This window comes from Mycteria americana, chromosome 3, assembly GCF_035582795.1.
Source record: "Mycteria americana isolate JAX WOST 10 ecotype Jacksonville Zoo and Gardens chromosome 3, USCA_MyAme_1.0, whole genome shotgun sequence".
In the NCBI taxonomy this organism is placed as follows: Eukaryota; Metazoa; Chordata; class Aves; order Ciconiiformes; family Ciconiidae; genus Mycteria; species Mycteria americana.
In genome coordinates, this window is record NC_134367.1 from 132,076,794 (window position 1) to 132,090,237 (window position 13,444).

At 56.6% G+C, this 13,444-nt stretch overlaps 1 protein-coding gene across 1 annotated transcript; it reads left to right on the top strand.

Moving 5' to 3' along the window:
- Positions 1-1,478: 1,478 nt before the first annotated feature.
- Positions 1,479-2,632, top strand: NKX2-2 (NK2 homeobox 2). The gene is made up of 2 exons (XM_075497490.1): positions 1,479-1,737; positions 2,073-2,632. Exons 1-2 carry the CDS (start codon positions 1,479-1,481, stop codon positions 2,630-2,632), a joined length of 819 nt encoding a protein of 272 aa, XP_075353605.1.
- The last annotated feature ends 10,812 nt before the right edge of the window (positions 2,633-13,444 follow it).

A 13,444-nucleotide genomic window follows, 5' to 3' on the forward strand; every position in this document is an offset into this window, starting at 1 on the left:
TGTGGGTGTGTGCCACCTGGACACCCGGCCTGCCAAAACGCCCTTCCGGAAAGCGACCCCTTCTTTATCCCCCTCCTTCCCCAGGGCCTGAAAAAGAAAGGAAAAAAGGACAGAAAAAAAATGTAATTCGGTCGTATTTGAGAGTCCGTTGGGCTCCGGCCCATTGACTTAACCAAACGGGCTGGGGTTTATGCCCCGGACGAAGGAGGCAAAATCAATGAGATCTCTTCAAATAAAGCCCCCCCCAAGTAAGCACCTCCCGGATCTCCCCGGGTCGCGGCTGACGATCGCATTTTGCCAGTTCGGTTAATTTCGGAGCAAACTAGAATCAATTACTTGCTGTTTAATTTCCAGCGTTCATCCCTAAGCCTCAACCAAAATATTGACCTAGGCGGTTTAGATAAGTTGGTCTCTTGCCATCTGAGCCGCCTCTCCCTTCGGTCCCGCGCGGGGCTTCCAGCGCGTCCCCGCGCGAAAACGCTGCCCCCGGGTCTGCGTGGGCGCGCAGGCTGCGCGGGAGGGGTGGGAACCCGCGCACGCAGCCTCCCTCGCTCCTTATCACCACCCCCCCATTCGGGTGGGTTTTTTTTCCCCCTCCCTGCTTTTCAAGGCAATCGGTGGAAAACACACTTCGGAGTGTGCGGAATACGGGGCTGGTGTGCGAGGCTCTTTGTATGTAAATACTGCGTTTAAAAAAAAGAAACTCACACCCTCCTTCTCTGGCTGACACACACACACACACACACGCACACACACACGCGCGGAAGGGCCCTCCCCACGCCGGTAATTAACTGACACGTTATACCACTCATCACCAATGGTGGAAGCTCGGAGCTCGCCCAAAACCCGCAATTTCACATCTGCAAACACTGTCTTCATCCACTTGACTTCCAAGACCCGCCCACACGTGGCCAACCTTTCGCGGGTTTAATGTATTTTTTTTCTCCCTCCTCTCGGCAGGTTCATGTGTGGGGACCAGCCTTATATGGACTGCTCGCTCCAGCAATGGCTCGGTTTCTTCCAGCGGCAGGCACGGGTTCGGGGTGTCTAAGCAGGATCCAGAAGTGATCTTTTTTTTTTTTTTTTTTTTCTTTTTTTTTTTTTTTTTTTGGCGTGTCTTTCCCCCTTTCCCCTGGAGTTACAAACTATTTCCGAAGCCAGCTGCTGCTCCGGCTCTCTGAATTCCCCCCGTGGCAGAACGAGCCCGTAGAAACCACCACCGCGGAGATCCACCGCTGCGGCCGGGGCTCCGCTTCTTCTTTCGTACGAAGCCCTTCGGTTGTTTTTCTCTATATCTACATTATTCTGCTGGGTTTTTCTCCCTCCTCCACGCGTGCCGCCGCCCCGCAGCCTCCTCCCCCGGCTGCCGTGTGCGTGTGCGCTGGTGCCGCCGCCGCTCCGCGTGTGCGCCCGCGGCCGTGACACGGCGGGTCGGCGAAGCTGCCCCTCCAACTTTCCTGCCTAAATTTGGCCGGAACATGTCTCTGACCAACACAAAGACGGGCTTTTCGGTGAAGGACATTTTGGACCTCCCCGACACCAACGATGAGGACGGCTCCGCCGCGGAGGGCGGCGAGGAAGAGAGCGAGGCGCCGGAGCCGCCCAAGAAAGCGGGAGTTTTGGGACAAACCCCCTTGGACACTGTTCAGTCGCTGCCTTTGAAGAACCCTTTCTATGATAATAGCGATAATCCCTACACGCGCTGGCTGGCGAGCGCCGAGGGCATCCAGTACTCCCGTGAGTACCGCGCCGCGGGGCCGGGGCCGGGGCCGGGAACGGGGCCGGGGCCGGGGCCGGGAACGGGAACGGGAACGGGGCCGGGGCCGGGGCAGCGCCGCGCCGAGCTGCCCCGCGCCCGCGGGGGCTTCCCCGGGCGGCGGGGGCGAGGGGGGGCGGGTTGCCGCTCGCCACGGCTGGCCGAGCCCCGGCCGGTGCCTCCTCCATCCCCCCCGGCGGGGCAGAGCCGCGCAGCCCCCGCGGCCGGGCGGCGGGGAGGGCCGCGGGGGGCGGCGGGGGGCGCGGGGCGCGGAGCCCCCCCGCTGACGGGGCTCTCTCGGCCGGACTCTCCGCAGTGCACGGGCTGACGGCCGGCGGCGGCGGCCAGGACCCCTCCGCCAAGTCGCCGGAGCCGTCGGCCGACGAGTCGCCCGACAACGAGAAGGAGGCGGCGGGCGGCGGGGACGCGGGGAAGAAGAGGAAGAGGAGGGTGCTCTTCTCCAAGGCGCAGACCTACGAGCTGGAGCGGCGGTTCCGGCAGCAGCGGTACCTGTCGGCGCCGGAGCGGGAGCACCTGGCCAGCCTGATCCGCCTCACCCCCACCCAGGTGAAGATCTGGTTCCAGAACCACCGCTACAAGATGAAGCGGGCCCGGGCCGAGAAAGGTATGGAAGTGACTCCTCTTCCCTCCCCGCGGCGGGTGGCCGTGCCGGTCTTAGTCAGGGACGGCAAGCCCTGCCACACGCTCAAAGCTCAGGACTTGGCAGCCGCGACTTTCCAGACGGGAATCCCCTTCTCCGCCTATAGCGCCCAGTCTCTACAGCATATGCAATACAACGCCCAGTACAGCGCTACCAGCAACCCCCAGTACCCCACAGCACACCATTTGGTACAAGCTCAGCAATGGACTTGGTGAAGGCTGGAGGGGAGCGCGCGCACGCACACACGGCCCCCCCCACACAAAAAGGAGGAAAAACAGAAATCAGAGAGAGAGAGAGAGAGAGAGAGACAGCCAGACTGACTGATGCTCCAAAAATAAAATCAAAACTGCGGGGGAAGGAATGGAGAGGGAAACGCTATTATTATTATTATTATTATTGCTATTATTATTATTATTATTATTATTATGGGTTTTTTTCCCTCTCCCGTTTCTTTTCCCCTCCATATTTTTTGGGGGGGGGCTCGGTTTCATTTCGGGGGGAGGCGGGGGGAAGGGAGGGGAGGTGTTTTTGTGCGTCATTGTTTACAGAAATTTTTGCGCCATTCAGAGTGGTCCTGTCTACCTACAACTAAAATAAAAGGGGGGGGGGAATCGTCACAATTAAAAAAAAAAAAAAGAATAAAGAATAAAACCCCCCCGCTGCTCCTGTGGTTTTGTGAGGAACGTGCGTGGCCCGGGGCGCGGCCGCCGTGACGGGCACCCCGACACGGAGATCCCCATCGCTCCCCCTTCTCGGGCAATTTTCGGCCGCCTGTAACCCCCCACAACTATTAGCGGGCGTATTTTTCTATCTCGTTGTGATTATTGCTGCCGTGGGTAGCAGCCAGGGCTTTCATTTTGTTTTATCTTATTTGGGGTTTGCGCACAACTATTCCCCAGTAAATGTGAGCGGAGGAAAAAGAACCGCGGATTAAAGCCCTCTCTGCTCGGCGCCGCAGGACAGCGGGCTCATTGTGTGCGGACCCAGGCTTTCGATATTTTACTAAGAGTTTTAATTTAAAAAAAAAAAAGAAAACGGTGTTTCAAGGAAAAAAAAAAAAAAACCAAGAGAAGGAACCGATAACAACGACGAACCGTTTTTGTTCGACCTCTCGGTGAGGCCGGTACCCGCGGCCGCCTTCCCGCATCCCGGGGCTCAGCCCGGCGTGGGGCCGGCGGGGCCGGGCGGGCCCCCGCGGGGAGACATGGCCGAGCAGGGCCCCACGGCCCCCCCCGCCCGCCTTTTTTCGGGAGAAAGCGGCTTTTTCCGGGGCAGGCGGCTTCAGCCCGGCTCCTCCGCGACACCCGGAGCTGGCGAAAAACGAGGCGGGGGGGAGAGATTTATTTTATATCCGTGATTGTGCTTTTATCCACCCCGGTGCTCCCCGTGCGGCCGGAGGGTTGGGATACCGGCCTCCCCACGACGCCCCCTCCCCGGGTGGAGGCCGTTTGCGCGGGGGGAGCGCGGGAACTTCGGGGTGAGCCCTCGGGGATGCGCCGGCGGCTCAGGCAGGTCGGGGGAAAGGGTTAACACCTGGGGCACCCCCCAAAAAACGGGGAGGGGGGATAAGGGAGAAGAGAGAGGCGAGGCGGAGCTGGGGCAGGCTGGGCGGCTCAGCCGGGGTGAAACGGGACCGAGCCCGGCCCCGGTGAAGTTAGGGCCGGTTTCGGGCAGGCGCAGCCCGCGGCTGGGAGCGGGTCCGGGCACAGCCGGGGCGGCCGTGCGCTCCCTCGCCCTCCCCTGCCCTGTTTTAGGATGGCAAAGGTGCTTAAGAAACAAACAAACAAACAAACAAAAAAGGGCTTGTCCGGTGGGATGGGGCCGGGGCCGGGGCAGCGCCCGCCCCGTCCCGCCGGGGCTGTGCGGGGCCGAGCCGAGCCGAGCCGGGCCAGTTCACCCCCAAAGCAGAGCGATGCTGGGTACCGGCCCCGGCACCCGGCCCCGCCGTGCCCCTGCGCGCCTCCCCGCCCCGGCCCAGCCTCCGCCGCCCACCGGGCCCCGGGCACGGCCTCCGCGCTCGGCGGGGTGGTTTTTCCTTTTCCTCCCTTTTTTTTTTTTTTCCTTCCCCCTCTTTTCTCGTTCCTCCTTCCCCCCGCCTCCCTCCGGGTGAGCCCTTATCCAAACCACCCGAGGCCGGGGAGCTGCTCGGCTTCGCGGCGGGGACGGCGCCGGCAACCTGCCCGCGCACCGGCGGAGCAAGGCGGCGGAGCGGCCCCGGCTGATTCACCGGGAGCGAGCAGAGCCGGCCGAGCAAGCGGCGAGCCGGCTTTCCAGCCCGGGGAGGCTCCGCCGGGGTCCCGGACCCGCGCCCCGGCTGCGGGTCTCCACGGACATGTGCGGGTTTTCCCTCCCCAGCCCCAGCGTGCGAGCCAGGAGCGGGAGAGAAGGAAAATCGTCACTTTTTTCTTCTTCTTCTTTTTTTTTTTTTTTTTTTCCCCCAGGCTCTGCTAAGTCTATAAAACCAGTTGTGTGGCCCTAACCTCCGTGGCCTTATATCTCCCATGCTGCCGGGCCAGCTCCGGGCAGTCTATCTTTGCACAATATACAGTAGACTTCACAAAACAGCACAATGGGGGAGGCAGGGAGGTGAGCATGTTAGAGGCGTGCATATTAAAGAGACGGAGGCAAAGGCAGCCAGGGCTGGGCCGGGCCGGGGAGGAGAAAAAAAGGAGAGACAGTTTGGGGGGGGTGGGCCCCCTCCCTGTGCCTTCCCCCCCTTCTTTTTAGGGCCATTCAATTCATTTATGGGTGGCAGTCCATCTCGGAGTCAGGGAGCAGTGTCCTTTGCGTTTTGTTAGGGCTGTCACTCGTGCTCATTGTTAGGCATGTTCTACATGTTGTATCCCATATGGCCAGCTGGGCCGGGGGACCCCTCACAAAACCCAAATTGTGCCCAGCTTTCAAAACCAGCATTGTTGTCTGTGAAAGGAAGACGAATTAAAAATTCGTGCTATATCTATTCTGGAAAAAAAATAAAAGGGGGGGGGGCAAGGAAAAAGAATCCCTCTCTCTTTCTCTCCCTCTCTCCTCTCTCCCTCTCTCTTTGAAGACTAACAGAGGCCCTCCTCTTCTCCCAGTTCCCGCTGACAAGTTTCTCTCTCATTTCACAGGAAATTAGACCCCCCCCGACCCAAGCGCATCTCCCCCCCGCAAAGCACAAGGCGATGCCCGCTCGCTCCGCTGCCCGCGCTGCCCGCTCTGCCCGCGCTGCCTGCTCTGCCCGCGGTGCGCGGAGGCTGCGGCGGGCAGCAGAACAAGGCTGCATTGAGGGCCGGTAATGTTATGCAGGCTGCCTCCCGGCGCGGCCCGGCCGTACCGAGCGGCGGGCTGGCACGTCCCGCTTCTCCCCCGGAGAAACGGCTCTTTCTTGTCGTAGCTCCTCGTTGTGCAAGGCAGGCCATCGGGGCGGGGGGGGGGGGGAGGGAGGAGGGAGAGAAAGGGAGGCCAAAAGAAAAAAAAAAGAAGAAAGAAAAAGAAAAAAGGAAAAAGGAAAAAGGGAAGAAAAAAGAAAAACGAAAAAAGAAAAAGAAAATGAAAAAAGGAAAAGGAAAAAAGAAAAAGGAAAAAAGAAAAAGGAAAAAAGAAAAAGGAAAAAAGAAAAAGGAAAAGAAAAAGGAAAAAAGAAAAAGAAAAAGGAAAAAGGAAAATAGAAAAAGGAAAAGGAAAAAAGAAAAAAGAAAAAGAAAAAAGAAAAAGAAAAAAGGAAAAAAAGAAAAAAAAGGGGGACCCCCCAACCAGGTCATCCCTGGCATTTTCCGCACCCAGGCAGAGGCAGAGGCAGGGCAGAGGCAGAGGCAGGGCAGGGCAGGGCAGGGCAGCGGGATGCGCAGCGCTGCGCGGGGCCGTTGCCGCGACCCGCGGTGGCTCCGCTGCCGGAGCGGGCCCGCAGCGCGGGGATGAGGCTTCCCCTCCGCCCCCTCTCCCTGCCGCCCGCGCTGGCGGCAGCAGCCCCGGCTGGCCCCGCCGCTGGCCCCGCCGCTGGCCCCGCCGCTGGCCCCGCCGCCGGCCCCGCGCCCCTCTCCTCCGCCCGGGCGCTGCCCGCGGAGCCGCACGCCGGCTGCCGATCGCGACGCGCTCCGCGGATCGCGATTTGGGGCGCAGGCGGGCGCTCGCTCGGAGCGGGCGAGCAGCTGAGCCCGGGCTTCGGGCCCCTCTTCGCCCCGCTCCCGGGGCTCCGCTCCCTTGCCTTCTTCCCCCCTTTTTTTTCTCCTTCCTCCACCCGCTTGCAGGGAAGGACCTATTTAGGCGCCTCCGATAACCCGGTAATGAGCTGGAAGCCCCCTTAAGCCCTGGAAATAACTTAACTTTCGTCACCTATTGACTGTTTGGCTTAGTTGGGAACCGGTGTGGATTTTTCGGGTCTTTTCAAGAGAGACGGTCAATGAAAAGCTAATCCAATATTTACAAAGTATAAGGGCAATTCTCGGCGGTGTTTATTAAGGGGCCGGTGGGGAAGGGCTGCGGGGGGACACAGGGGGGCCGCCGCCCCCCTCACCCCCACCCCCCCGGTGCGGCTGGAGCGGCGAGATACGGCCCCGGGCGGTATTTCAGGAAACGTGCACTTGCGGCTGCAGGACGCGATGCTCTCCCCGCATCCCCTCCCGTTACCCCCGCATCTGCAAACAAACCCCCGCAGCCCCCCGCAGCCCCCCCCAGCCAAGCGGCCCGCCGCTATCTGCCTGCGAAGGAACCAGGGTAAGGGTTTATCGCCTTCCGCAGCGGGAAGGATTGGTTTGATACCAACCCCCCCCCGGAGCGGGGCCGGCGGCCGCAGGGCGGCAGCAGAGCCCCGCGCAGGCCGGCGGAGGAGGGGCGGCGGCCCCCTGCCCCTCCGCGCTCCCCGGGGCCGGGGGGGGGACCCGGGGGAGCCCAGGCGGTGGGCACCGGCCCCCCACCCCCCCCCGTCGGGCCGCCGCACGGCGGCGCTGCTGGATAAGGGACGCGCCGTCGGGGCCGCCCCCGCGGCTTCCCCCGGGACCACCCCCCCCGGACCCGCTCCCCCCGTCCCCGGAGGGGAGGAGGGGTCCCGCCCGCCGCCGGGAGCCTGCTCACAGCGTCACCCCCCCCCGGGGAAGGGGCCTTCACGCCCGCCCGGTGACCCCGCAGCAGCCCGGAGGGGATGGATGGGCCGGGGGAGGATGGGGAGCACTCCGGGGGTTAGTGGGGAGGGTCCCGCCAGCACCCTGCCTCTCCCCCCGTAGGAGGGAGCACCTTTGGGCCTACGCCATGGGTCCCAAGCCATCGCTTTGAAATACAGCGCAGAGCTCAAGGTGTGAAGTCATGATGTGAAAATACCTATCCTGTAATCCTTACGTAGAGCAAGACACGATAGAAGCGGGGACTCCTGCCACCCACACTGGTGGTACTGCTACCCCTTCTGTCCCCACCGGCCTGAGGCGTCAAGCAGACCCTCAAGACCTAGGAACCCATCTTTGCAGCAAACGCTATGTCTGATTGGGTGCAAAGCATTCACCTTATGAGTATAATACTCATCGTTATGAGCATCAACCACACCAGAAGAACAAACCAACCAGTGAGGACATCACAGCATTTCAGAGAGCTGAAGATGAAGGGACAGCGCATGCACGGTTTCCTGCCAGCACTCCTTCCCTTCCCACCCCTGCATGAAGCCAGGCAGTGGGCAGCCACAGCCTTAACTGCTTTTGAATGCCCCAGGGACACTTACAGCTCCCACGCTCGAAGGTAGTGAGGCTTCTAAGCATGGCAGGTAAGGTGCTTAAGGGCATCCCTTTTTTTTTTTTTGAATGATCCGACTCAAAAGCACTTTGGGAAAGGCTGAACAGTAGCCCCTGGCTCCCCTTGCTCTGCCTTTAGCAAGGCTCCCCACCACCAGCAGATAGCCCACCGCACTGGGCAATAGCCACAGGGATGCTCTGCTGTGCTTTCTCCCCTCCCTCTGCTATCCGGCTTGTTGTGTTAGCCAAAACAAGCTTTAAAACAACATCAATACTCACATTTAGTGTCAAAAACAAGAGTCCAAGCTATGGTTTTGTCCCCACTTCTAGCCTTTGAAAATATCTGAGCAGCAGGTTAAAAGCTCATAGCAAGCAAGTTCGGACACCTTTGTAACAAAAAAAAAAAAAAATTCCATTCTGGGAAAGCACCAACTCCCATTCCCAAGAGCAGCATTGCGTGACCTCCCCAGGTTGACCCCATTAGGAAATGCTTTAGGAGAAACAGATACAGCCCTCACTTAAACAAACTGCCAGGACAAGGCTTGGCACCGCTCACCTCCGTGCTGCAGCCCTGCTGGGGCACAACCAGGGCTGCTCCACCATCCTCTGTGGAGTGGAGCACGACAAGCACTCTCCAAAACAGAGATCTCCATTTCTTCCCCAGGAGAAAACCCACTTCCAGCCCCAGGAAGATCCATTTTCTTCACAGGCTCATCCATTCTGTACTTATTTCTCACCAGGTGATGCATCACTAAATTTTGCATTTAATTCAGTAAACAGCAAGACTTCCATTCAGCAGATTCACCACCCAGTGACGGTGAACTTGCTGGTTTTTGCAGAACAGCTGTTAACTACGATACTTTCTATAGAAAGAGCCAACAATTCTGGCTCTCTTCATTTTTTATATGTATATGTGTGTGTATATTATGTTTGTTTCTAGGTGTGCTTATAGTGCCCGCTGGCTGGGGCCACCGGGGTGAAGACCTCCCTGGCCAGCCGCCCCTCGGAGGTGCGCCCACCCACAATCCCTCCCCACGCTGCTCCCACCTTGCACAGCCGGTGCTGTGGCTTTGCAGACAAGCTGGCCTGGCAGCCGTCACTCACCTGGGGTGACACTCGAGCATTTCTTCTGCTGCCGCTCCCGAGTGGTCGGACCTTACCTGAGGGGTGGCCGTCACCCCACTTCCCAACACAAAAGGCTTCAGCAGCAGCTTCCAGCACCAGCTCACCGCCCCAGGTTTCTCCCTGCTGCCCACACCAGGTGGCCCAGGGGGTTGGACAGGACAGGAGGGACCTCCCTGTTGGTGACCCCCCCCCCCCATCATGGCCCTTTCAGGCAGCAGCCCCCCTCCTCCTCCTCCTCCCTGGCCATACCCATGCCTGGGACAGGTTGTTCCCCCCAAAACATTTGAATGACCAGCAGGTTCAGAGATCCTGGGGTGCTCCAGGTGCAAAGGACAAGTGCTTGGTTGGAAAAGAAAGGATTTAAGCCTGAAGAGCGGGTTATAGCCTGGGTGCAGCACCCTGCCCTCCCGCAGGCTCCCAGGCTGACCACAGGCTCCGCAGCACTCTGCAAGGCCTGTCCCACGGATACGGGTGAGCATCGACGTGCAGTGCCCCTCGAGGTGCCACGGGGCCACACCAGCATGCAAATCTGACCATAAATTCTTTCAAAAAAGGTTTTACACATCAGGCAAAAATAGTTTAAAACATGAGTTCTCACACCTCCATTTTAATGTTTAGCATATTTTATTGTTTTACACAAATAAGGTTTGAGCAGTCTGAAGTAGGTGGGGTGCATATAACGGACCCTAGAGTTCCACTTACATATATGGGATTTAACTGCTAGAAATCATGTCAATGCTATCAACGGAAAACATTCAATATATGATGCAAAAATCCAAGAGCCCAGAGAAACTTGCCTTGAATTGTTACAGATTCACTTAAACAGAGTCCCTTGATTCTGCGTAGAGATCTGCTGTATTTCATGGGGTTTAGCACCATTTCAGGGAGAAAGTTATCCATGAGATAAAAACTGCAAGCAAAGCTGCTCAGAACAAATTGTGTAAAATCGCATTATCACCACCACAGCTCGGTCTGATCAAACAGGCTGAACTACTTCAGCTATTTAAGGAAAGAACAGTTGAAATAAACCAGTGTATGCCTATTCTGATTATTATTTTTTCTTTTAGTGCAAAGAACACAAACCAAAAGTACACCAATCTAACTCTAAGAAACAAGCATACAAAGAATTCAAGCATCTTAACATACCAAAACCCGCTCTGACCACACGGAGTACGTAGGATGGGAGAGGTTTGGGGGACTTAAAGCACAGGATCTTTTTAGCATCTAAGGTTGTACCTGTACTAGTAAACTAAGCGGTACTGGTGATCGTTCCTTGGAACGGCGTGCTCTACAGCACCAAGCTGCCAGGATAGTCCCTGCCTCTTCCCCGGGTTACCGGAGCATCCTTTCAGTGCCACCCCTGAGGCGGTGGCAGGGGCTGTGTCCCCCGGCCCCTGCCCTGCGGTCACACCGCCGATGCGAGCGCTGACCAAGGCTGATGGAGAGACGCGGGCTGCAAACAGTGCAGAGGAGAGCTTCTCCCTCCCCAGGACCTTCGGGATGCATTGTACACGTCTTGCAGGAAAAAGTCTTTTGCAGGAAAAGAGTTCATCTCCTGTTGTCCCAGACTGTAAAAAAATCCCCAGAAAACTTCCCCAGTCATGGAGCTTCCCAGCTATTTTCTTATTCAGACATTTCTCCCCCTCTCTTCAGTTAAAGTTGTCCAGCAAAAAGCCTGAAAGCCACCGACTCCTAAAAAAGATAAACACACACATGATTTGTTACCCAAGATCAGACCAAGTAATGTATCAGCTTCAGTATACTTTTGATAAAAACAGCCTTAAATCCCTCATATCCTCTATCCAAGGCTCAGCCCCGTCTTCATCCTCTGCTACACCGTGGAGAAAGACTTGGCACCACATCTCGCGGGGTAAAGCAAGTTCCTGGCCCTCTTTGGTGCAGTTACGACCTGCCCTGCTCCGTGTTCAGCGAGCCAAAGGGGTACGGTGCGGCGCTGCTCCCAGGGGAGCGCAGAGCCAGATAACGCTGCAAACGAGGGGATGCCGCCGCAACGGTGTGGGACACGAGAGGCACCTGCGACGCACGCAACGGGAGAAACACGCTCTTTAAAGAAGCGTCTCACTGCTGCCTGGGCACAGACCAGACCCGCTCCCAAGAGAACCGTGGTGTCGGGGCGCGTGGCTCCCCACTGCATCTGCAGGGACAACTGCCCCCGCTTGCCAGATAAGGAAGCTCATGTCGTGCAGCAGCCATTGGGTTTGCTTAATTCCTCTTCCTCCCCTTTACGCTTCCGCTTCTGTAATCGCTCCAGGGGTTGAGAAAGTCCAGTCCGTGGTGCAGCTTCCATTCCACAACCTAAGCACAAGCAGAAATATGCTCAGTTCAGAAAATATGGCAGGAATCATCCTGAAACATGTGCTTTCAAATAAAGCTGCAGCAAAGCAACCCTTGAGGGTTTTTTCCTCCAGGTATATTCACACAAGCCAGCAACAGCCGTGAGTCTAGTTAAAAGTATATTGTAGCTCCCTTGACTGAACTGGGTGTAAATCACAGCCCACAGAGTGATCCTAGAAGACCCATTTATGTACAAAACAAGTGACTTCTAACCCGACCTTACTTTGCCCTAGAAGTGAGATGAGACATTGCCTTTGAGAGGCGTATGCAGAGCTCAGCATGCACCATGTATATCCAAAGATTTCTGGAATTCCCACACTGCCTTCCTCCCAGGTGGAGAGAGGCAGTGGCTACATGTCAGACCCATCACTCTCACACTCAAGTACCACGATGGCAGGTGAGGAAGGAAAGGGAATTACTGGTGATTTTAGAGGTTGCCACAGAGCTCAGATGAAGGGAATATCACACCAGCCCTTCCCCTCTTGCCCACTGCTTACGCTTGCATGCCAGGTAACCACATCTTCAGCATCTTCCAGTAAACTGTTAGAGATGCTGGGGGGAAACCCTGGCTCTGCCAAAAACCAGCCCAAGTTTTGCAGAGCTGAGATCTCCTCCTTCCTTCAACCCACCTCTTGGGTGTGTGTGACAGCCAGTGGAAAGAGGACTGCCACCTCACCCTGCATCACCACGCTCCACTCCCATCACCAGCAGCGGCCTGAAGCCCCTGGAGAGCCGAGCACAGCCTCCCAGGCAGGAGAGGTGGGAAAGGGTGTCCTCGAGCCCTCCAAATGGACTGAGAAAGGGGAAAATGGTGTTGTCCATCCATTCCACCCTCACAGATCCTTTGCCCCGCTGATGCTGCCTTCACACGCTCATCCATCGTGAGCACCGATAATCTAAATCTATATGCGCTTATATGTGCGACGTGCATGAATTCACACACACATTTAAAGAAAGGCAAGGAAAGTGGTGCTGGCAGTGCTAGACGTCTCATTAATTTACTCCGGCCACAGCAGCATTTCGGCCGGGATGAAAATATGTTCGGTTCATGCAATTCTTACCACCGATTTCCAAGGACAAAGGTTTTAAAGGTCAAAAGAAAGACTCACTCACGGTTTATGTGATGCTTTTTGAAGTAATGGATAAATGCGGAACTTGCCTTTGATGGTCCCTTTCAGAGTTAGGTAACAGCTGGATGAAAATCCACTACAAAAGAGAACTCAATGTTATCATTAGCGGTGACTTTGGATAGCAGCTGTTTGCTGCATTTTTCAGAAGACTACTCGATGTGTCCCTCTCAAGCGAGGCCACTTAAAACTCCATATTATGGACAAAACACCAACTGAAACATCCCCAGCTTTTTGTATTTTGGCTCTCTTATGGTAAGTGTATCAGGATGAGGCAAAAATAAAACTCAACCCAGGGTCAACAAAGAACAACCAAGCTGATTAAGATGAGGAGGGAAAGAGAAGCAACGCACGGATGGTCACCCAGTCTGTACCAGCAGGCACCCGACCACTCTGTGCATTTTGCGCTGGGTACTGCCCCTATACCGTAACCATGTGCCCCCCCCTCCCAATGTAAAGACTTGGGAAAAACAAATCAATGGAGATAGATGGATTACAAAATTAATCTAAAATGACAGAGGAATGGTAATATTGAAAGTCATTTTGCCTTTTTGCAGTCCAGAACAGTCAGGATTATTTTTTCTTCTTCTCCGTTCTTCTTGAACCAAGTCCTTCTGTGTTTGCAACCTGTAAATAACAACAACCTGATCATTACACGTCACAACCGGCTGTGTGGTCCAATTTGACAGAAACCTGGTCAAAATTTGGTCTGTCCAAACTCACT